General features: G+C 41.0%; 1 protein-coding gene across 2 annotated transcripts in view; it reads right to left on the bottom strand.

Moving 5' to 3' along the window:
- Positions 1-24525, bottom strand: part of CDHR3 (cadherin related family member 3) — a 34532-nt gene extending 10007 nt beyond the window's left edge. The window contains exons 1-14 of one of the 2 annotated variants that reach the window (XM_039723725.1): positions 24396-24525; positions 21470-21672; positions 16934-17102; positions 14546-14631; positions 13487-13581; positions 13278-13382; positions 9125-9273; positions 7631-7841; positions 7164-7332; positions 5604-5703; positions 5347-5445; positions 4516-4742; positions 2655-2826; positions 645-889 (exon numbers count right to left, since the gene is read on the bottom strand). In XM_039723725.1, coding sequence (XP_039579659.1) covers positions 645-889; positions 2655-2826; positions 4516-4742; positions 5347-5445; positions 5604-5703; positions 7164-7332; positions 7631-7841; positions 9125-9273; positions 13278-13382; positions 13487-13581; positions 14546-14631; positions 16934-17102; positions 21470-21672; positions 24396-24465 — 2100 coding nt within the window. In that variant the 5' untranslated portion in view covers positions 24466-24525. The remainder of the gene's footprint in view (positions 1-644; positions 890-2654; positions 2827-4515; positions 4743-5346; positions 5446-5603; positions 5704-7163; positions 7333-7630; positions 7842-9124; positions 9274-13277; positions 13383-13486; positions 13582-14545; positions 14632-16933; positions 17103-21469; positions 21673-24395) is intronic. The other variant, XM_039723726.1, reaches the window with a different exon arrangement.
- Positions 24526-24730: the final 205 nt, after the last annotated feature.

Raw genomic sequence — 24730 nt, 5'->3', positions numbered from 1 at the left:
TCTGAAACCTGCTGAAACCGCTGCAACCCACTGAGGCTGTGCAAAACTGCTTCATTTACTGACATGCTGCTCCAAGTTTTGCATGACAGTGACCTCAGGTCTGGAAAAGAGACCCTTTTAAGTAATGAGGATTTGTTGTTGTTGTTGTCTGTTTCAACTTTGATAGCCACAGATTAATGTGCTCCAATGGTAAAGAAGCACACAAAACTGCAAGGCACACTGGCGAGTGAATAGCTATGACTAAAAAAAGAGGTAGTGCAAAATGCATGAGGTAATTTTAAGGTTCCAGGCAAAGGTTAATCCCTGCTCTTTTCTTATTAATAAAGCTGCCAAAATCTTTAACTTCCCAGCTGTATGGTAATGGCAGCATGCCCGGTCCTTTGGCTTCCTGCCCTTTTTGTTTTAGAAACTGAAATACAAAACACATGTTATGACTCTGTACCTGGGGCTAATCCTTCATGACACTAAGCACATCAACCACCTCTGGCTTCATCATAAGAGCGCAGGGCTTAGAACCTCCCAGGACTAGATGCACTGTAGGGTTTTGGTTTCCTTTTGCATACATCTATCTTCTTCTCCTTACTCCTGTGGAGATTACTCCCTAAAAGAAATGCAGAACTGGCCATAAGTTTTAGTGAACTTACCGTAGTGGTTGTGGCAGTAGTTGGGTTTGGGATAACTCTGATGCTTAAAGTCACTGTTCCAGTTTTAGTTAAGTGTGTAGTTTTGTCCCTGGCAGATGCTAAATTGTCATCTGTTATGTGGACACGCAGACTGTAAACCCAGTTTGTATCAAGTCCACTCTCATAGTCAAACCTTGAGGCAAGAATCAGACGAGATGTGTTGGAGCCAGCACTTGGTGAAAAGGTGAAATGACTGTTCTCATTGCCTGCAAAAAGGTAATACCAAAACGCAAAAAATTTATTTTAATCCCATGTTAAAGTAAATGTGTGTAACAAGTGGTGAAGTGTGGTAAAATGTCAATGACAAGAAGGGCTCCTTGATCTTCCTTGTACCATATAAAATAATTTCAAACAATACAGTCATAAAAGCATTACAATCTAGAATAAGACCTTCTATGGGGACATAGCAGAGAGGAGGCGGTGCAGACACTTCAGAGCCATAGGGCACACAAGAGGTCACCTGAATGACCTGAACTTACAGCCTGGGGAGCACCCAACAACACCCAGCAGGGGTGAGGATCCTGCACTGTGGCAGGGCTCATTCCACTACTGGGGTGTCCCTGGAGTGCTGCTCCAGCCCCTCTCCATGGATTCTTCATCTGCCAGAGGCAGTGGCCTTTGATGGGAGTTAATGGCTCAGTGGCACTCATCGCCTCCAGTGCTTTGTCAGCACCATGGGGCAGGGAGGACAGTTCAGAAATGCTGGCTCCCCACCCCTTGCTGTCTGTCCATTGTGGCTGGAGAGATGCTCATGGCCCGGGCTGCAGGCAGACCAGCTCCAGCTGTTAGGATCTGGACAGACCACATGAACAGGAAATCAGAGCCTTGAAAAGGCACCAAATGTGCTTTGGTTTTGTTCTTGTGGCCCCACAGAGATCAAGAGTTGGCATGTCCTTGAAGGCCATGCCTGTTTTATAGCACAAAAAGGGCCATGAGCTGCTCTGTGGCTCAGAGGCCAATGCATGGCACAGCTCAGGTCTGTACCACCAGGACTGGGCCTGTGGTCAGACACTGATTTACTAACACAGCCATTCCATTTGTATGGAATCATGTGTCAATACCATGTCTGCAAAGCTCCTTCTGTGGCATCAAAGGGCTGGAGTAGGACAGAGATTCTCTCTTTTGATATGCACAGCTTTTTACTAGCACCTGGACAATCTGCTCCCTCCTTCACAGCAGTCACCTCAGCCACAAAAGAAGGAATTGCCCCAAAAGAGTGTGTTTCCTTTTTTGTGAAGCTGAGTGTTATCCCATAACACTGCAGCTCTCAAAGTGGATGCAGCTGATCACAAGGTTCAAAGAAGGATTTTTTTAAAGGAGGATTTATTGTATACAGCATGAAGCTACAACATGCAGGTTTGAGCAGCTGTTTTGAACAGCGCACCAGCATCTATGTGATGGTGAGATATGCAGAAATACAGAACTTTCCATTGTTTCTCAAGATTTACTCAGCTGTAACTGGAAGTGAAATTTGACACTGCACACCATTCCAGCTCATTCTTCTGAAGTTCTTGTCAACTGTGTAACTAATAGCCTATTAATTAATATGGCGGGCAATCCAACCTTGCAAGGGAGCAGTTCTAGCTGCTAGCACCTGTAGCACGATAGCCAGCTTGTGGAGAGGATCAGTATAATGATGTGCAGAACTAACTGGAAGTGAAATTTGACACTGCACACCATTCCAGCTCATTCTTCTGAAGTTCTTGTCAACTGTGTAACTAATAGCCTATTAATTAATATGGCAGGGAATCCAGCCTTGCAAGGGAGTGGTTCTAGCTGCTAGCACCTGTAGCACCAGTAGCCAGCTTGTGGAGGGGATCAGTATAATGATGTGCAGAACCTGTGGATCACAGCCAGCTCACCATGAAATTAGCACACAAACTATGTTAGATATTTGTTTATAAATGTAAGTGAACTATCAGCATTTGGTATTTTTTCCACTGTTCCCATTTTCCCACTGTGACACAGTACCTTCATTAATGAAGTACCGGAAAGATCTGGGATCAGAATCACGATCTTGACATTCAATCCTGAAGCCATTAATATTGGTCCCAACAGCTAAATTGACTGGGATTTGAAGTGAGAAGAAATTGGGTGAACAAACTGGTTCTTCATCATTTACTTCCAAAACATTCACAGTTACCTGGAAGAAAAGACAAATAGCAAGCTGAAGCTGCTTCGATGTGCTAAGACAGAATTTTGCTAATTTCAGAAGCTGTTTGCTTTTGCCAATTTTGTTCTTTTGATCAACAGCAGCTGAAGAGCCCTGAAGAGCCCTTCCAACCTAGCTCCTGCCAGAAAATGTCTGTGATCCTTTGTCCCTCTTGTGATCAGCATTCTTCTGAGACAGGTTCTGTCACCTGAGCCATCTTCCAAAAGTGAAGGGTTTTCAAGCTCATATGTCTGTTTGAACAATCTGAATTGTGTTATAGTTAAAATGAGAAATAATAATAGTACTACAGAATCATTAAGCTCCTAATCATTAAACTCCCTTCCAAAACTCTCAGTTTGCTTCACAATCATTAGTTATGCTTCTTAGCATATTTAATAATCATTTAGAGTATGATCCATGGAAGGAAGAGAGTTTATAGACTGTTCCCAGTGAGAGAGAAATGCTGGTAATGGCCTCCTGCATGGCTAGGAGCACCCTGAGTAGAACCAGATGTGTTTGATATAATCTGGGATTAGTTATCTAAAAAGAAAAGGTTGTCCTTCCCAAAGTTCCTTCTTCTAATGCCTGTTTGTCAAGCAACAGATAAGCTTGACATTGTTAAAAGCTTCTGATGCTAAATTGTCATTAATTGTCTCCTTGAAACATTATAGATGATAGAGAGATTAAATACCTCCTAGATAGCAACTCCATGGGTGGTGCTTGGCTGGAATGAAAAGCAAGCTTAGTACCTCTGTCACCCCCAACAGATGTGTAAAAATCAACTGTAAAGCAGTCATGAGGGAGAAAATGTGAAAAGAAGTCCAAAAGGAGCCTGTCTGTAAAGGACACTGGAATTCTTTGAACAAAGTTTCTATAAAATACCTTTGTGGATATAGCATCTATATTTTTTCTTCTGAATAAAATAGGTCTGGACAGAAAACCTAAGCCCAACTCTGCTGTTAAAGGTTATCTTGGTACCTGGCATGGTCTTGGCTCCTGACAGATAGCACCATCAGGGAAAAAAGTAGATCTTGGTCACGGCAAGGCACAATTCCAGCAGGCCAAGTGGACACAGCTACTGGGCTGGCCCTCTGACACTAACCCAAGAAGCCACCCAAGCCCTCCTCCCATCCACATCCTCTCTGTACCACTCCATGAAAGCAGAGTTCTGATATGCTGCAACACAATTCTCACATTACTTTGGATACTTTGCAGGGAAAAAAGGGATAAACAAAATCAAAAGTATGTTTGAGTGCCAAGGGACAAGGAGTCTACAAAGACTCCAAAAAGAGTTTACCACTAAGCATGGCTACAATTAGACTATGCTACCTGGCCTCAAGACCCTGTCCTTTTTCTATTTTCTAGTACCTCTGTAGCCATAAAGAACAACTTAAATTGTCTAGGGCACAGAAAACAATTTCACTGTTCAAGTAAAATAAGAAAAAAATTTCTGAGAATAGCAAACACTACAGTCAAAATATTGAAATATTATTTTATCCTTTTTGTGAGAAATAAACCAAGACTGGGTAAACAACACCTATTTCATCTGAGTAATATATAATTGGGCAGGGTTGCACTTGCCTTTTACAGAAAGTGCTTTGCCCAGTGTCTCACTGTTCTTGCTAGGAAAAAGAGAGAAAGATGTAGGTACAGGTGAAGTAGTAAAGTGGATTTACTCACTGATGCTGTTGTAGACTTCTCTTGGTCTGAGGCCTGTACTGTGAAAATATGTTTCTGAGTTGTTTCATAGTCTAACCTAGCTAAAATCCTCACATCTCCTTTCGTTGGGCTGATCCAGAAGATATTTGTGTAAGCGCTAGTGCCAGCTCCAGCTACAATGGAGTAAGTGATGACATTGGGTGGCCAGTCCTCGTCTGTGGCATGCACTCTTCCAATGCTGGATCCAACTGAGAGACAGAAAATCCATATTTCATTAATATTTAAAGTAACAGAAGGTACAGATGAAACGGAACTAAAGATTTGGTTTAGAGTTTTTCACCCAAGAAAATTAAACAAAGGAATGATAAGCACTATTTCCCTGTGGTGTGCAATGGCTCCCCTGTACATGGGCTGCTACCAGCAAATACCAAAACACAGGAGGGTGTAGAGAATGTCAGCAGAAGTGCTCCACGGCTGGGCCAAGGGACTCCTCACTCATCTGTGTCAGCCTGTAAAGGTTTCTGTGCATCACCACAGTCCCTCCAAAAGGCTAATTTAGCACGAGCAGAAAGACAGTCTAAAACAAGACATCTGAGTTCAATTCCTGGCACAGCCACAGATTTCTTGTGCAATTGCTGAATTTGTCTGTGTCTCAGTTTCCATCTGTACAATTGGAGTTTTTGCCAGTTTAGTCTATTTAAGGGTAGTAGGTGGTTGTATGGTGGAGACCCTATTTGAACTGGAACTTTGAGCCATTTGCCTCATTTACATATACAAAAATTCATTTGGAGCAAAAAGGCACTTAACAACATGGCAAAATTACTTCTATCATTTAGGTGCTACTTACTGTACCTTTAGTAATTTCTGAAACACTAAATACATAAGATAAATTACGGAAGACTGGGAAAAATTCATTCACTGGCTTTATCCTGATGTAAATGTAGATGATATCTGGAAATATAACAGAAGATTAAATCAGAAGATTAAATCATAGTTAAGTATGGCTGTGAAATTTTCTCATACATATATTCAAAATACATATGGTATTCCTCTCTCCATGATGTTACAGCACAGAAAACTATCAAAAGAAATGTAAAAGGGATACTTGCTTGAGTACTTAGGATAGGCAGTATCTTGCACCCTGACAGTCAAAGTATAAACTTCAACTCCTGGATTAGCTGGGTTTTCTAGATCAATAGTTCCAGTCATCTAAATAGAAAGGAACATAATCATATTTACATCTCCACACATAAAGTCACGGTACACATGATGACAATTACTCTTTTCAGCATTCTGTAAGTATGATTTGCCCCTTGGATATACAGAACTGTTCTATAGGAATAACACAGACTAAATAGTCAATTCCAGGATTGAATTCCAGGCTTTTTCTACATTCTCACTCTTCTGCCAACAAAATTTCTTCCCCTTTAGAGCAGATAGTTTAATCATTTGGACAATAAGGTCTTGACCTTTTACCTAGTCAATCCAAAGCTTGTGTAACGAGCTGGCTATTTATGCTGCCCTTTCTTGGCTCAACAAGGATCTGTGACTGCTGACAGTAATAGCTTGAGCTATTACCTGAGCTCATGCTTGCAGACATTAAAAAAAAGGTATCAGGTCCAGACGTGAGTGTTTGCCCAGGAACCAAGTTGTTACTAAATGGTGGCTCATACAGATTTAAATCCTAATCTTCTGAGCTCTCTATCTTGCTGTGGAAGCCTCATAAACTTTGGGGCAGGGGGATTAACACACAGGCATCCACTGCTGGTTGTCTCCTCAGGGAGGTTCCTGGAGGAGCAGGTTACTTGGTGTAGTCTGTTATATTGTACATGCACACGGCTTAAAGGCTTGACAACAATCTTATCCTGTGCAGGAAGGAAAATGCTTTTTATGTTGGCAGATGAAGCAGCTAAGGGCAGTTATTATTGACAGGGAAACCTCAGTTCTAAAATTAAAGTAAACCACACAAAATCATTTAACTGCTCCTGTAGCACTCTTGTCTTCTGGACAGAATGCCTATTTTCTGTTGTTTCCCTTTTTCTGTAGTTGCCCACGGGGTTTTTTTTAAAACAAAAAACAACCATCATTGCACATGTCCAGGAACTGGTGGGGCTCTGGCCAATGCCAGTTTGCCAGCAGCTATCAGCATAAGGAATCCATATTTTGACATGTAAAATCACAGAAGTGCAAATCCCACTACACTTTTGTGAAAATTTGCCACTCAAAGTGACTTTACGATTCTGACCAGTTACTGAGTGTGAGATTTCTCAAGTATTTAAATTCTTCATGCTGAATAGCAAGGATCCTCCACAGTCTGTCATGAGTAAATGGGTATGAAATGGCATCAGATTTCTCTGTTTATCCATATCAAAGTTGGTGCTTCACACTCCCTAAAAAAGAATATTTTTTTTAATCATATCTAGCACATTTATTTAAAACTGAAGAAAACATTCTCTGTTCACTAAATTCTGTAGAATCCTTAGAAAGCATCCTATCTAGGGGTATATAGTTCACAACCAGTCAAAACAGTCATTCTGCACATCACACCTACTGTGAAATGTATTACAGTAATTTTTTTCATGTACAATAAATTTTAAAAATCCCTTTTAATATTTCATAAGTTGACTTCTCTAATGGGGTAATCTAACATAAAGCCACAAATGACTGACCACAAGTCTTCCAGACACATTGGACTCCAGAGCAAAGTAATTGCTTCCAAAACCAGATAATCCAGTGAAAATAAATTGGTTGTTTGATGGATCAGCATCAATATCTTTACAGTAATTTCTGAGATCAACAAGAAATGTCCCAGGGGCTGTATTTTCATTTTCTTCTTTCCTGTGTAAAACAAACACATTTCCCGTCAAAGCAATTTATATTTCTCCTTTTGAACTCTTCATTTATCGCAGGCCAAAACATTGATTTATTTTTTAAGGGAAACCCATCTAAATATGCAACCATGGAGGAAGGAACCCAGACACTGACCCATGTGCTGTGGTGGACAACAGCCCTGTAAAATGGGCAGGATGATGACAAATGTCCACTCGAGTGTCCAGCTGTGGGTCTGGGGATGTGCCCTGGTCTGCACACAGGCCTGGGGCAGCAAGGCAGCCAAGGCAAGGACGAGACTCCATACCTGAAGGCAGAAGGATTGCATTCTGGGGGGTTGTCATTGACATCAGCAATAACAACAGTGATCTCCATTTCTCTGGCATGGCCACTGCTGGGGCCGTCCTCCACCCGGACCGTCAGTGAGATGTTGGGATGCAGCCGCAGCGGAAGCGCATCCCGGTCGATTCTCCCGGCCACCTGCACCACTCCAGTTGCTGTCAGAGAGCAGCCAGAATCTGACAAACAGTCATGGTGTACATGCAAGAGGGCAGGACAGCTCAACAGACAGATAGCAGAAAAAAATCTTCTGTTCTGTGCAAATCATGGCTGGTCTTGTTATTTTTTTAAGTGATGCAAAATGGCTCTGAACATTCTGAGTAAGATTAATGGCTAGATACCGTTGCTGAAAAATATGCCTTAGGAGGCCTCAGCAGAGGGTTTGTAAACATTTAGGTTTCTCTTACTCTCAAGCCTCTAGTGCAAGCCAGAGTTGAGTGCATTCACAGAGCATCAAGGACAACAAGCTGCTAATGCCTGTGCTGTCCTGGCTCCCTAGCTAGTAAAACAGCTTCTCTTTCCACTGTTATCATTCAAGCATCTGTCAGCACCTCCAAATCTACTCACACATCAACAGAGATGTGACAGACTGTGACAAGTGCTCTGGTCAGCTGCTCACTTAATATTTTTTTTTTTCACTTCTGTTAGCCTTTGTCAAAAATAGGAGATTTTGATGGCACAGTACTATTCCCAGAGCACAAAGGAGTTTAAAGAACAGTGCATACATGCTCCACATTTTGGAGTGTAATGAGGAGGAAGGTGGCAATACAAGGCCAAAGGGCATAGGGAATCCAAAGCATTTTTGGATCATCCTGATCCCCCACGGCACTGTGTTGTGTGGCACTTCTTACAACTGTGATAAACAGCTCTAAAGCAATAGCAGAAAAAGAACAAAGCTGTCACGGAATGCCAGCCCTGGAGGAAAAACCCCTGGGGTACAGGTGTGCAGACCTCTGAGAGCATGAAGAAGATAGGATCACCATGAGAAAGAGGACTCCTTTGGATGGCCTTGCCTGAGGAGGGTCATGAATGGAACAATGAACTTGAGGTGTAGATTTGCTGAGCACCTCAGTGCTAGAGAGGATTTCAGACAGGAGGGAGAACACCACAGTCTAACTGCCTGCAGCTTTTTCAGGAGCCCCAGAAGGGTCACTGCAGTCCTCAAAGATTAAAAATAAATCAGCAACCTTACTTCCACCCAAGCAACCATCACCCTCCAGCTACAAGTCAGTATTTGTCAGGAAGTCACCTTTGGTCTACTTTCTTCAAGATAGCTTATCAAGTCTTGGTCAGCTGACCAACGAATTTCACCCTAATAAGGGACTGAGCATTCCTTATTGCTATAGGGAACCACTAAATAAAATAAGTCTATTTAAAACTAAGGCAAAATAATTTCTCTAAAGTAGATAGTCTTTTTTTATTATTTTTCAGCTGTCAGAAGTCACATTCTTGTTTGTCTGACCTGGATTTATGGAAAAGTGTCTGTTAGATGACTGGATGCTGTAGAAAAGTCTGCCGGGGGAATCTTCATCATCAGGATCTTTAGCTGTTATATTGGCAACAATGGTGCCTGGGCTTTGTTCCTCTGGAATCCTGTAGATTCTTTGTTTTCTACAAGATAAAATTCAGCAAAGCATGCATCTTGTTTGTAAGGGCAGCTGATTACAGACTTAGCTGAGAAGCCAACTGTAGCACCAGAGCCATGGCACTGCTGGGCTCAGAGATGGCTATGTGGATAAATATCCCAGGCATTGGTTCTGCCAGATGGACATGTAGCAGTAGCTGAACTGGCATGTGCTCATGAAGCATGACACAGCCACACAAGAAAGTGTTCTTCCTCTGCAACATTTCCACAGTAAAAGCAATTTGACTTTCACAGGACCACGCAAGCTGAAGAGGTAGGAGGTCATTAAGTCATGCCATCCATCTCCCTAAAGAGCAGCCAGTTCATAAAGCCATTTCCTTTAATTCCCTTGTTTTGCAAGAGAAAAGCAAAAATTACAATAAGTAATGTAGTTAATCATCTTTTGGAATTAATGCTAGAGCCTTCTGGGGGGGCAATAGTATTACAGAAAAACTGAATTGTCGCTGCAGTAGGCAAAGGCAGGAAGGAGCACTCTTCTGGGTGCCTCAAACTCCCAGCAGCATCTGTCTATCTGATGCATTTTACTTCAGGAAAATGGTTCTCTACTGCCACTGGTTGGTATGCCAGTGCTCCCAGATTTCCCATGAATTGAATTTTATAGGTCAGACATGGCCTGGCAGGCAATTGTGCAGGTTTGCTTACAGTGGTTGCAGTTTGATGTTCACATGGGTACTCAGGTGGACAATTTCAGTACTTGTAGCACATGTGAAAATAGGCATGGGCCAGGACAAAAATGGTGCAAGGAATTTCAGAAGACTGATTTATATTACTGAAACACACAGGAACTCACAGACAGCTCCTAATTCTAGAACTCAAAGGGAGTTGAAGGTCCTCAAGAATTCAAAAAACATTAGAAGTGTTTTTCAAGACTAAATACTTTTTGCACTTTTAAAACATCCTATGTCACCACTTAGGTAACTGACTGGCCTGTAGTTCCCAGCACAGGAAGACACGAGTCCTTTGCTGTTCTATGAAGAGTGGGGCACTAAGCAATTGGAGCAGAGAATTGCAGACACAGAACAGAAGATTCCACACCTCAAGATCTCCACTTGCAATTTTAAAAATGGTTATGAAGACATACTATCTCCAACTGTTCTGTCAGTTCATATGAAAAGAGGCAAGCACACAGGAGAGAAATCACATGGGGTTTCTCCAGTAAAAGTACCTAACTTACAGCCAGAAGAAAACAAGGAGGTTATGAAGCCTGCTGTGTCAGTTGTTTTTATTAAGTTTCTAGTCTTGGCATTGAATCCCTTCCTTCCTTGTTCTCCTGCTGCTTCCAGAGTAATGCAGAAAGAAACAGATCCCACTCACTCCCACAGCTCTAAGTGGTTTTGGCCCAAAGTAGGAAACTCCCTAAGCCCACTGGACCCCCAACCCCGACCTCTCTGTGAACAGCAAACTCACCAGAGCTCCACCCTCACAGCCTTACCAGCCCTTCTGCAACCTGGTCCTTGTCCCATCCCCACTAGATATTTTGGGAAGATGTGGGGCATTATTGAGCACACCCCATAGCACAAAGCACCAGAACAGCTGGGGAGGAGCTGGGGCCACCCTTCCTACACAGCTATGTCTGGGATGTGTCCTGTTGTCCATCTGTCTGCCACCTGCCAGTGGCTTTTTACAGGATGGTTCAAGCAGACCTTTTAGTCACTGTAATGTAATTGAAAGGAAGCATATGCTTGTTTCCTTGTCTTCTCCTTTGTTTTCCTCACTCCACAAGTTTTCCATTGATTTTAACAGCAACAATTTCAAAAGGCTGAATGCCAAAGTGGTGTTGTGAACACCAAAACCAGATGTGCTTGCATATACTATGGGAACAATTAAAAAGACCCTTTGAAACTCTGCTCTTGACAGCTATGATTTGGGTAAAATAAAGGAGGCTTGCCAGATCCTCAAGTTTCCCCAGCTCTTACCCCAGCACTAATTACTACAGTGTCAGGCAGTACTCAGCCCCAGCATGCAGCTCACATTGTAGCAGGGGACAGGCCATACATGTGCATATTAAGGGTAGATCATTAAGTGCAATTTAATTTAAAAGCCTTTACAAACTGAGCTTCTTTTTTTGATCTGTAGTGTCAGTCTAAAAGGGGGAAGATTCAAACAAATACCATACTCTATTTCTGCCATATGAGTCTTAGAACTTAGAAGTTACAGATTCTCAAGTCACTGTAGTTTTCACTAATTCAAACGAGTAGATAAATATTTAAAAGAGCTCTTATAGCATTCCAGACACAAGGATAAATACACAGAAATGGCAAAATTAGGAGGGAATAATCAGTCTAGAACACAATGTGCAGACACTGGCACTGGGAAGAAGATTCCTTATGATGCCTTAAGTTTTACCTTTCATGTTTTCTGTGTGTACTTTTCATGTTTTCATTGTGTACTGTGTTAGCATATAACTCTGAACTTCACATAAATGCTGTCAAGTTCTCTTCACAGTTTAGTTAGACAAAACAATCCTTCTCCAGCCTGAGAACCAAGGACACCATTGTGTCCAAAAAGGATAAAAACCAGCAAATTGAGGAGAGCAATCTGGGAGGATGGGACTTCATAACCTGAAGCTGTAATTGGACAATTAACCCCAATATGTGAATGGAATGAAACTTCTGAAAGTGTGAAAACTCATGACCGGTGGTCCATTTTGGGTGTAGCCTTGGCTGGGCTCTTGTACTGCCCAAGGTGTATCCTTTGAAGGCCTTTAATGAATACCTACTTTATTCCTTTAACTCTGCCTAGCCTCTGTTCTGGGTAGCCTCCCAAGGCATCACTCCTGCTTGCAGAAGTACAGTAACATGGAATGAGCTATTAACGTCCTTGTTTATTGCAGACATGAGGTTCAAGTATTAAGTAGGTAGCAAAAAAAAAAAAAAAAAAGAAAGAAAATAAAAACAGCAACAGCAACAGCAACAACAATTCATGCCTATTTCTAACATTTAATTCTTTTGTTTCTTCAGATTCTTCACCCCTTTATCTATCAAGGTCCAGATCATTGGCCTCAGCCCCGGAGCCATGCATTGCTCTGGGTTGGGACAACACACAGAAGATTGTTCCAAACAAGTGGCTGGAACCTCCTGGCATGGCCCCAGGTGCTGTCCTGTCTCCACTTCTGCAGAGGTGGCAGGAGAGGAGCCATCATAAATATTCTCAGCAGGGACCTTGTAGAGTCTCACAATCAGGAGACACAATGACAGTGCCTTAAATCCCATCAGTGTCTCATGCAAGTGGCACAGATAAATCAACAACAGAGTCAGATCAACTGTAGTAATTGTCAAGCTCCTGCTTTAGAAACAGCCATCCGTTGTGCTTTTCACAGCAAAACAGCCTGCTTGTAGCACATGCATATTTGTTCCTATTTTTCTAAATTCTTAATATATCCTGACTCCATTAGTCTTCAAAAGCTATTTCTGACTTGTGTGTTATGACACAATTTCCTGCTTATGACACACTAAGAGACAACAATGTTTCAAAGATCACCGGGATTGTTTACAAGTGTGTCTGGGAAGAGAAGACTGATCAAAAGGGAAACCTTTTTATGTCTAGACATCTCTGCATGAATAAACACAATTATGGTGAAATGCACACCTGCACAAGGAGCAAACTCTATATGATTGTATTCGCACCGGGTGAAATTAATCTCCTTGTCTGAACTTGTCCACAGATCTTTGCATGGCTTTAACCTCTGTAAATGCTAACAAGTAAAACAAGCTTGTTTGGCTGTTCTTAGCATGAAGACAGAGCCTGGAAAATCTTAAACTATTAAGAATACAAATAAGAATAAATGAGTGACATTAGGACAAAGCTTTCCAGTATAAGAATAGGAATCATAGCAAAATTAAAATACTTTTTTCAGTCGTATTTTGTTGTCACAGTTATTTGCCCTTATGTTAAACCCTCCCACTCATGCCAAAGCAGTAAATCTGAGAAAACACCTATATTTTGAGTGCAATGGAAATTTTTTACTCACGTGGTAAAGTAAGGCCTTTCATCATTGATGTTAATTATATTTATATGCACTGTTCTAGTTGAGTTGAGTCCATCTGGATCTGTCACTGTTATGTTTAAAAAGTAACTGTTAAATAAGAAAAACAGAACAAGAATCATTCTGTATATGTCAGAAAACATTTCTCTCAATACTATAAGATAATAGGCCATGGGAATAAAAGACATTCTCACCAATGTGGATCTTTCTCATAATCAAATTCTTTTGTGGAAAAAATGTCTCCATTTTCCTTGACTGAGAATGGCACTGTTGCAGGGAGCAGTGAATACTGAAATAAAGAGAACAAGAAATTAATCTTTTTATCTTTAAACATATTTTCATTCATTCCTTGCCTTGCAGAGTAGGGAAAGTTACAGAGGGTCATGCACCACGTGAATAAGCTGCAGAAGCCACTGAGCAGAACTGTCCAAGGTGTAACAGCATTTCTTTATTTGCAGCTTCCTCTGCCTCAGATGTGTCAGGGATTAGAAGGCACATGGACCTTGCTGCCACTGCTTCCACACACCCAGCAGAGCTGAACCCCCCGAGCTCTGCTTCCCTCCCCACCAGCTGGGTTTGCCTGGGCAAAGGCTGAGGACAGACTTCAAGCTAATTGCTTTCTTGAACAGCACTAAACACAGAAGTAGCATCTTTGGGTTCAGTTCTTGAATGTGCTGTATTTTATAAAGCCAAACTAAATAAAGCAAAGATACAACATAATTCTCAGCTAACAACTTATCATTTTTCACAAGTTTTTCTGAATACCAAGAGTATTTTCAGATCAGCCAACACATTTTCATAATTGAAGGTAAGTCACAGCTTGTCCTGGGATTGTCAAAAACCTGATACTCATTTGCCTTCTGATTTCCCTACTGTCTCATAAAGAATTTACATTGCGATACAGAAGGTTAAAAATTTTATTTACTTTTAGTCACTCTTATCTACAAGAAACATTTTGTAAGCCTTTTTTAAATTTTAAGTTCACAATTTCTGCCGTCTCTCTAATGAACTATATCAAATTCTACCTTCAATATCCCTTAATTTTGGAAGGCTGAGAACTTAAAATATAGTTCATGGCCAAACATTAAGGGTGCTTTTTCTTAGTTCAGTATTGAGAATATTTATTTTATTCCAGATTAAACATTTTCCTGTGTTTCTGATAAGGAAGGAAGTTGTTCAAAGATTATGGTAATACATATTTCAGACACACCAGATTATATAATCTCTGGAGTTTTTTGTTTAATACAACTTACTTTGAGTTCTGCATTTTCAGGATCAGCCGCATCAACTTGGTAAATGCGTTCTGGAGGTGTCCTCTCCAGCACATAGATTGTCACAGCTGCATGGATGTAAGACTAAGTGTTATCTGAATAAAAGCAAAGGGCACAGCAGCAAAGAGACTGATGCACTGAAGCTGTCAGGATGTATTATTGCCTGCTGCATCTTCTCACTTCACAAGTGTAATTCCAAAATCATCACAAAGATCACAGATACTCAAAAGATAAAAAGAAACCAATTACATATCTGTAAACAGGCAACCACCACTGCAATATGAATTGTCCCTCCAAGGCAAAGACTGATCTTCCCTTATGGCCTATCTTGAATTGTTCACGGGTTATGGAGTAAATTGTGCATTTGGGCTACATGTGTGGGGTTTTTTACCATGCAGATGGGAAGAATACAGTCCTGTGCTATGTCCCCACCACCATCCCCTTCTTGTCCACACCCTGTGCCCTGCCAGGAGAGCTCACAGCCTTTCCTCCTGAGGCAAATAAGTAGCAAATGGTCTGCACTGACTTAAATGTTTGCTTTACTAAGGCTGATAATTCAGTGCAAGGTACATTTCTTTCCATGCCAGGGATTCTCACCGCTGGGCTAGCCCATACTGGACCACTGGCAACAGGCTCATCTCTCCTTGGGCAGAGTAATTAACAGGACAACAGATCTTCAGATCACATTATTTGCTTTATGCCCTTTTGTGTCTGCTAGATCTGCTCTTTCTGGACTATTAATTTCCACTGTGACCCCTACTGACTGCTGCTCCTCGTCAGAGCAGTGGGAATCCCAGAGCAGCGTAATGAGTTGTTCCCAGAGGACAACAACATGAATACAGAGTTTAATGAGAGGGAGATGCTTCTTCATAAACAGCAAATGAGCAATTAGTGTCTAATTGTGGCTGGTACTGTTAACTAAAGCCACACAGTTAGACAGATCAGACATCTGTGCTCACCAATTTATGGCAGCTCTAGCTGAGAGTTAAGCTGATGCCTTTATTTGTAACAAGCTCCCACGTAGTGTGTTTCATGCTGTGTCGATCCCCTGAAGTGTCAGATTTAATTATTATTAGATTCCAGTGGCACCCATGATATGCAAGGCACCAGCTATACCGAGAAGATGACACAGCCTCTTCCCTGGGGGAAGCTAATTTGCTTTACAAACGAAGTATTGTATGGAATCAGGGATGTCAATGTGCTCAGGAGGCATCAGTGAGGAGGGCTGAATGTGAGCAGGCTGCTCTGAACACATGATGAACACATCCCTGAGCAGCAGGCAAAAGTCAGGCTGCAGCCAGGTTTCACTGCTCCAGTGTGGTCAGTGCAGACCTGGGGTTTAGCAGCCAGCTCTGAATACCTGCCACAAAGGGATCACAGTTTGGCATTTTCAGATTTTCTAAAACTGAATATTGAAGTAGGCTCAGTCATACAGTACTGATAGGACAGCAAGTCTTCAAACAGGCTCTCAGTCCTTTGTGAACTGAACTGTTCTGTCTGCATGCGAACACACAATAACCAAATCATTATATTCTGATGTATCTGGTACATTTTTGCAGGTCTTCTTCATTAGTAAATAAGCAAGATAAAATCTCAGGGAGTAAGACAGTTGTTTGCCATCCTTTCTATAAATTGCAGCATCACTCACCTCGGATATAGCACAGCTTGCAAAGCCTGCACTGGCCACAGCTGCAGTCCAGGCTCTGCAGCCTCATTCCTAAGGCTCCTGCACATTCCTCCCCCTTGCACTTTTGCCCCGGTCTAAAAGTCAACAAGGTTGACATGAACTGCCCCATGTAGGAGACAGAACTCTCTGTCTCTTTCCATTTGTAACACCATAGATCACAACCTCTGAGGTCTCACTCTTAAGACTGATTTGCAATTTCTCCTGTGAAGGTGCAAATGCAATATGCAGATATAAAACATCTGCAAAGGAAGGTTTTTGTGGTTTTCCCACAGAAATTCTTGCACATACAATATGCACTTTTTGAAATATATCTTGCTTGTCCAAATCAGTCCAGTTTTCAACAAACTACATACTCAATGGCTATAATCCCAGAAAACTCCAATTTTCTAATCTAAAAATATGCATTTAATGGTATTTTTTTCTCTCAATTCTTCAGCAGCTTCAAAATGGCTAAATATTTTTTTTAATTTCAAGAAGAATAAAAGGGCATATCCAGAGATGAAGCATACCAATTCTTCGTGTAAAACAAAGCTCTAATAAAAAGAGTGTCCTGTTCCTTCTTTGTTTTCCTGAATGAAAATGCCTAGACTACCTTACCTACAGGCACTTTATGAGCTCAATTTATTTTTAAGCTGAGTAATCTTTTCAAGTATTGTTCATTTCAAATTCTACCATTATCTTACTTTGAATTGCCATATTTCCTCGAAATACAGGATGTTCATTTTTGTCTGTTACTTGAATAGTCAATTTGTTAAGGTCAGTTCTTCCAGCTGTATCTTCAACAAAAATCTCCAAATCAAAACGCTTTGGCATAGTTTCATAATCCAGGACAGGGTTTCCAGTGGTAATAACCTGAAAATAAATTATTATTATTAGCACATGATGCAAGAGATGAAACTTGCAGTCCAAATGAGCTAATACAAAAAAAGAGACACTTTCAATCTGTAAAGAGTGAGTGTTTAAGATAATCTTCTACTTGTTAGCACATTTCTCATCAGTGGCAAAAATGTGACAGAAACAAACTAAAGAGACCAAAATGTTGCGTGGCTTCATGGAGTAATTCAAATATCTTTTGTGTGAGGAGCAGTCTGAGGAGGAGATAGCCCTGAAGAAGCTGCCCTGCCTCACAGCTTTGTCTTCATGTTCAGGATTATGTCTTGCAGGTACATGTCTGTTTCAAGTGTTTTCCTTTCCACATCACACTCCAGGAGCATTCAAGGTGTGATGAGACTGAGAATTCAGAGGAAGCCTTGCAAGACAGAAGGGCAGCTTCACTTTTTCTGTGAATTAGGAATATGAGGAAGAAGACCTTTTACTTGAAATAAAGAGTGTTGTAGGCAGGAGACCATATAGTCTAGCAGCTACCAGAACCTTCCTTGTGTAACCTGCATCTGGGAGAAGGCTTGCAGGAAAACCAGAGAAGAAGGTAGCTCCGTGGGTACATTGTCTGAAAGAGGCATCATAATTCTTTGGGGAAAATGCTGAACAAATTGAAAAAATAACCTAGGCCATGAGTTTTGCAAGATTGATTTTGCAAGGCAAAAATTTGGGCTTTTTTTTTGTTTTGGGAATTTTATTTCAAAGGCTTCCAGCTCTGCATATTGCCTCTTAACACAGAATATGGACTAGCACAAGACTGACATTCTATGAAAAAAAGTAAAGTGCAATCATTCTGGATTTTGGATTATTCCAGAGCAACAGCAGGATGCTGTTGCCTCAGTCTTCACTGCTGAAACCAATAGATTTTCTCTTTCTTGGAAAAGAAAGGAAAAGGTGACAGTTAAGTTTTTTGCGTGGCTAACAAACTGTGAAACTTGAACACAGTAGCAGGGTGCTGTGAAACTGGAGAAGGAAAACTGTTGGGGCTCATGAGTGTATGTGACAAGTAGCATGTCAGTGTATTTACAATACTGCAGAATAAAGGAGGCTGAAGAGCATGCACAAGGAAAACAATGAAATAAATCCTTGGGTTGAGATGAGATGCTGTGGGCCAAAGGACAAACACAAAAGTGATGTCAGCACAGTTAGAAGACAGAAGTCAAAATAGAGACAAATAACAAAGAGTTGGAGGGGAGTGAAGAGAAGCACAAATGTTTTGTGCCTTCTGGTACATAAAACAGCTTCTGTCTGGAACCTCATGGATCTTTTTGTTACAATACTGCAGGAGAAAATAACTGTGTCCTGGATGGTCTCCTCTCCTCCTACTGTACAGATACGAGTTTCCCATACAAGTGATGCTAACACAGAAGAAACATTCTAAAAAGATTGTCACAACAGTGGAAAGCTTGATGTTCAAAATGAATGTTTGATGGAGATCTAAATACCATAAACACATACAATGAATTCAACATTTTAAAGTGTCCAGGTCTAAGCAGAAGTTATGAGTTCTGGAGATCATCCCTCCAATTTACAGCCAAATATTTTCCTTGGTGCTGTAACTACAGCCAGACTAAATGTGTCTAAATACACATCTTCCACCCCCCTTTATAAAGGAGTTAGAAGTGAAGATGTGAATCTAAATGGTCTCTTTCTAGGTTGCCTTTGAACCTTTTTGAGTTCAGCCCACTGGTGTAGGCTGTGAGCCAGAATTCACCTTTCCTTCAGGTAGGAGCAAAGCTTACTGATAAAGGCAGGACTGCACACAACTGAAGCAGCTGTAGGCTTCATGAAAGGGGATCTAGAGTCACCCCTAAACTGTCTGTCACTCATTCCACATGAGAATTTCACTGCTCGTGACTCCACCACCAATATATTCAGAGAACACCACCAAGAGCACCCAGGTAGTTTCAGGCAGCAGCACGTTTTTATGCATTCCACCCAGCACGTTTTTATGCATTCCACCCATCTTCTGCTCTTGAGAACCTTCAGACAGGAGCAAGGTGAGGAGGAAGGGACAGGACTGAGATCTCAGAAACTGTTACCTTCTCAGAAGTCTCAGAATATATCAAGAAATGTGATATTGCTTTCTGCTGTTGCAACAGGACTAAATGTTCTTCATAAATACTGAAGAGTCTATCCTAGCAGGTACTTAGTAATCTCATAATTCATTCATGAAATACTGCCTTTTTCTATATCTTAACAAAGACTTTATGGCAGCAGGTAGAGCTGAGGTGTCTGGTTTTGGATCACATCACTTTTGTGAAATACTGTACAGATCTGCTATAACATAGCAAAAGTAATTCAAAGTAGCAATCTTCATCAAATAAATTAACTGAGAACACCCATGTATTTATCCTCACTTTATGGGTTGTAATTAGAACTCCTCTGCTAATATGCAGAATTTGTATGCAGATTGCTTTATGATTTTTTCATGACTGATATTCACTGGCTCAAACTCTTTGTTCTAGTCCTCCAGGTGACTTAGGAAATATTAAAAAAAGCAACAGTTCTAGAAAAACATAGAAAGGTTCAGAGGCCATTCTGGTAATGTGACTGTGGTACAAAATGGATACAAACTGGTATTTTGGAAGAAGCAGTCTCCAGTCTCCAGCTTTTTTCATCTTTCTGTCACCCTCCACTGTTCTAGAACAATAATTTCTCTATCATCCTTGCCATGAAAAAACCAAGAAGGATTTTTTTGTCTATTATTTTCCCTCCATATTAACTTCTCATTCCCACTCAATTAGCAGCAATATAAATTCTTGTGCATCATAATATAAAGATGGCATGGGGTGGGAGCAAGCAGGTATATAAAAGGACTGAGGGTATTTTTGCACCAGAAGGGATCACTTTAATTCAAAATGCCAAAATAAAGGTTAGGAAGGGATGTATCCATTTCCTTCTGAGTCTCCTTCTACACAGGAGTCAAGGAAAGAGCATGAAGCAGAGTTCAGGGAGGCTTGGGTTAGATAACAGGCAAATGTTTTTCACCCAGAAAGTGGCTGGACACTGGAACAGGCTCCCCAGAGAAGTGGTCACAGCACCAAGCCTGGCAGAGTTAAAGTGAGTGGACAGTGCTTTCAGGCACATGGAGTGATTCTTGGGGTGTCCTATATAGAACCAGGAGCAGATCAGATAATCCTGAAGGAGCCCTTCCAACTCAGCATATTCCATAATTCTATGATTCTATGATCTCTTCAGCTGACCCAGTCCACGTATTTGTACAGTCCCACCCTCTGCTTCACAGGTGAAAGATGGCTTTTTTTGGGAGGTTTTTTAACCATTTCACTGACATGGCTGGGAAGCAGTAAAGAGCCATCAGAGCTGGCACATGTGAGCTTTGTACTCTGCTGGGAAGCTGGAGCATGGGAGCCACAGCAGCTCCCTGCAGGCTCATCAAATCCATGAGCCAATACACCCAGGGCCACAGCCTTTCCTTTCCCAAATTTTCTCCCAGAATCACCAGCAAAGAGAACTAGAAAAGAGCTGTTGTATCAATTGTGTGAAAACCTGAACTTCCTTGGAAACACCCAGAAAAGGATATCAAACCACTTTTTAAGAGTCTGCACCATTTCTGTCTGTATCTATTAAAGCCACCCTTCAGTGTCACTGCTCAGGCTCAGACATACAAGCAAGTTGCAATGGGATGACAAGTTATCATGCGTCTGAACACTCATTGCCCGTGACAAATGTGAGCTAATACTTGCTGATTTATTCAACAGTGAAAATCAGCCTGAAGTCATGGAAATCGCTCTGCATTTGCCATAAGACAACAGTGTGCAAAGAATAGAGACAGGTCGCAGATGTGTGGAAAGGTGATAACTTTTATGTCAAGATAACTTCCTCATGTGTCACAACCTTTGTTCAGAATTAAAAATTACTTTGATCTAATTAAGCTTCATTTATTTTGGAAGTGAGACAAATTAATTTTAATTCTTGGTGAGAGTGGCCAAACAGAAGCTGTATGTGGTTTGACAAAGGCACTTTCATTTCACAGTGACTTCATACATATTAAGCTGAAAAACTTTGGATAAAACCTCAAAACAGAAGCAGATCCCCCACGTTCTTCTTCACCTCTTATTTTCTAAAAATCACATTTTTTCTATCACAGAATTAATGGAATTATTGTGATGAGTGATTTTTCCTAGATGCAATTAAAATCATAATTACTATTGCTATTCATCTGTCATATCAATTACTGCATTTTTGAATACCACCACAGTCTGCATTTAAAATTCTTTTCTGATTAAAAGATGAGACATTGTGTACTGTCAGTGCTCAGTAATCCAGGAAACATCAGCCTACAACTGAAAATTACTCAAGTTAAACTTAAAACTCACCCTGAATTCAAGACCTCCTTTTGATTTAATGCCAAAAGCTGCTGTGAGTGGATTTGAATTTACTATGGTAGGAAGAATTGCAATGCCTTCAGAAGCCAATGGAGAAACAGTCACATTAAAGTCATAGACTGCAACACCAGCTGCTGAGTTTTCTTCAACAGTGCTTGTTGCAGGTAAGCCCTTAAGCAACTGGGATCTTCTTCCTGCAGATAAAAATGAATGTAAAATCACTTTAGCTAACAAGCACACACCTTTTGTCAAGAGCTGTCATTAAGGAACACAAAATACTCTGACTTTCTTTTTACCTATGAAAGGGGGCATGCAATAGGAAATCGAGTGTTAATGGCAAAAGAATCCATCTGTTCTGTAATTCAGTCCTATAGTGTTGTAATCTAGAGTGGTCATTGTTAAAGTATTCTTTTACTGCATCATTTGCCTTCATATATGTCTTTATACAGAAGCAAAGAAGCCCAAAATGTTTCTATTTTTTCATTTTGCCCACTGTACTAATTAGTGCCTCAGTTCACTGTTACATCAAGATGTACCTTGAATCACACAGACCCAGACACTAAAGGAACAATGTTTTTTTGCAGCCTACACTATATGCAGTGCCCATTTCCTCCATTTTCCCTCTTCTAATCTTTCTGTGGCAGCTGTGTGCAAGCCTTGAGTAGTGTGAGTTCATAACAATTTCCGGGGTGGTGCTGTCATGTCTCCTGCTTTGAGCAAGGAGGAGCAACTGGATTCTTTGGAGGAGCTGCTGCCCCACAAAAGCACCATGGTTCAAACCTGCATGGGAGCTGCACATTCTGGTGAGGCATCCAACAGGTTTGCACAAGCTCCTTGTTTTTCCAGACCTCTGGACTGCCCAAACCAAACTTTTTGCTTTCTCTGTCATTTAACTTCTAGATTTTGATATTTTTTACAAAGGCCTGTTGTGCTTCATCTTATGAAGAGTGTCTAGAAAACTTTAATCAGGACCGCTTTGGATGCCCTGAAACAACACTTCAGTGATCTCACATCCCTGAGCCAGCAATGTGCCTCAACACCAGACTGTGGCAGGGCTGACTGTTGCTTGGGGATGGATGCTTCACTGGCTCATCCAAAACACTCTCCAAGAAATCTGGCTGTGTTCAGCCAAACTTTCTGCACACTCTGTGCCAAGAGGGAGACAGATAGTGCCCACTCAAGGGTCTGGACAGTCTCTCCATACACCAGAAATTGCTGTAGCAAAAGCCCCATGAAGTCTTCTTTTTTTCTGCGTAGTGCAAGGTGAAAAGCTGCTACAGGAACTAGTCTGAGACCATTAGAGCTGCCCAAGGCCCTTCCACAGCTGCATGGAGATTCTCATGCTCCTACACTGCAGACACAGCAGGTCCATGGGTCACTGATCCAGCTGGGATTACTCTGGCATTTATGGAAAAAATTACATTGGAGATACTCTACAGGTACAGGGTGGGATGTGGGACACTGTGAGGTGAGAACTGCCTGAAAGAGTGAATCTGAACAGGTCAATCTGACCCCCTGGTAGGACTGAGTTCAGCTGAGCTGTTACTGATTCATGCCAGCAGGAGCAAGATACAGTGAAGAACTAATTTTTATTATTGTTATTACAAATTCTGGAAAACATCATCAACAAAAATCACCCATGCAAATGAGGCTGGGCTGAGAGGGGCTTCTGGAGATACATTTCCATAAGTGGAGCTGAACTTCAAATGTAATCTCCTGTGGACAGCACTTGATGAATTCAGCTCACTCATCAAGCCACAGTTCATTAATGGAAAGCATTTATAAAAACAATGAAATAATTTACAGTATTTAGAAATGTAGAAAGGAGTTGCTATTTTTGTATTACGTCCAAAGATTGCAATAGCTGTTTATTCAGAATTTGTTTTTCTAAATCAAAAGTTCTAACTTCTTGCTCTTTATATTAACTGAAATTTTCTTCTTTTTCCAACCAGTTTTATGAAAACTCTCCCTCCATATTCACAAATCCTTGCTTACCTCTTTACTTTGCAGAACAAAATATTTCTGAAGCAATTTAACACATTATTTATCAGAATTATCAATGACAATAATTGACAAATGATGAGTCCAAGACAAAGAAATAATGAGATAATTTTGGAGAAGTTTATGTATATTTAAGACTTATTTATCTGTGATGTGCCAGTCTTTAGAGTGTGCTTGAGTAACACCTTCAAGATTTTCTCTATCCACAACCATGCAGGTTAGAAAAATGCTATTTTTCAAAGAAAGCTGAAAGTGGCAGGCAGTGTCCTAATCACAGTTTTGGGAACATCAGGAAAACCACTGAATACTGCCAGGTTCCTGAAGGATGGCAGAACTCCTACAGTTCCTTGAGAGCAAAATGACCCTGCCTGAGCAGGTAGCTTACAGCAACACCACTGCTTCCTGTGCCATGCAGACAGTTTGAAGAACTACTAAGCTGCTTATGTAGGAAAACTCATATTGGCAAATCTCTCATGTATTCACACTGATCAAAGTTAGTTATGTTATATTACAAATATTGTCTACAACTTTCTTTCTGTTTGGTCCTGTTTGGTTGCTTGTTTTACTTAATCAAAGAGAAATGTTGTCAATATCTGAAAGGAGGATACTGGAGTATAATTACTAGTTATTGTTTCTTGGAGAGCTGACCTCCTTTCCCACTCCAGTGCTGTCACACTGAGCAGTGGCTATTAGAAATGAAGTGCCTCAGCCAAAAAAGAGTTTTAGCAAAGAGTCATCTTCTCTTCATTATACTGCTGCAACCACAGAGCCCAGTCTATTTCAGTAGGAAAATAATTGTTGCTTGATTTTTCCCATCTGTGTCTGATCCCTAAATATGTATTATAAAGTTCCCTAGAGAAAGTATAACAGCCAACAGTGTTCTAATTTTAGCAGCATAATGAAATCATGTTCTTACCAGATACTACTCCCAGCAAAATTAGGAAAAGGAGCATGCTCTTCATTATCTTTATGACCCTGTCCTTCATGTTCCCAGGATGCAAACTGAAAGAAGATCACAGTATGTTTTCCCCAGTTTACATCAGCTCCACCTAAATTCTTCCTCCTTTTCATGTTGTGCAGTGAGAAATGAAACAAAGGACCCGTGTCTCTAAGGGAGTTTCCAAACACTGTCAGCTTGTTTGCTTGTCAGGGAACTGCTCCTTGCTGACACTTCACTCACAGCCCTGGTCTGTACTTGGGAAAACAGTCATTAATTGTCCTTTCACTATAATCATCTTATTCAATAGAGCA

This window comes from Passer montanus, unplaced genomic scaffold (assembly GCF_014805655.1).
Source record: "Passer montanus isolate IOZ18808 unplaced genomic scaffold, ASM1480565v1 scaffold50, whole genome shotgun sequence".
In the NCBI taxonomy this organism is placed as follows: Eukaryota; Metazoa; Chordata; class Aves; order Passeriformes; family Passeridae; genus Passer; species Passer montanus.
Note: the sequence above shows the minus strand (reverse complement) of the source record. Positions and strands in the feature narration are given on the sequence as shown.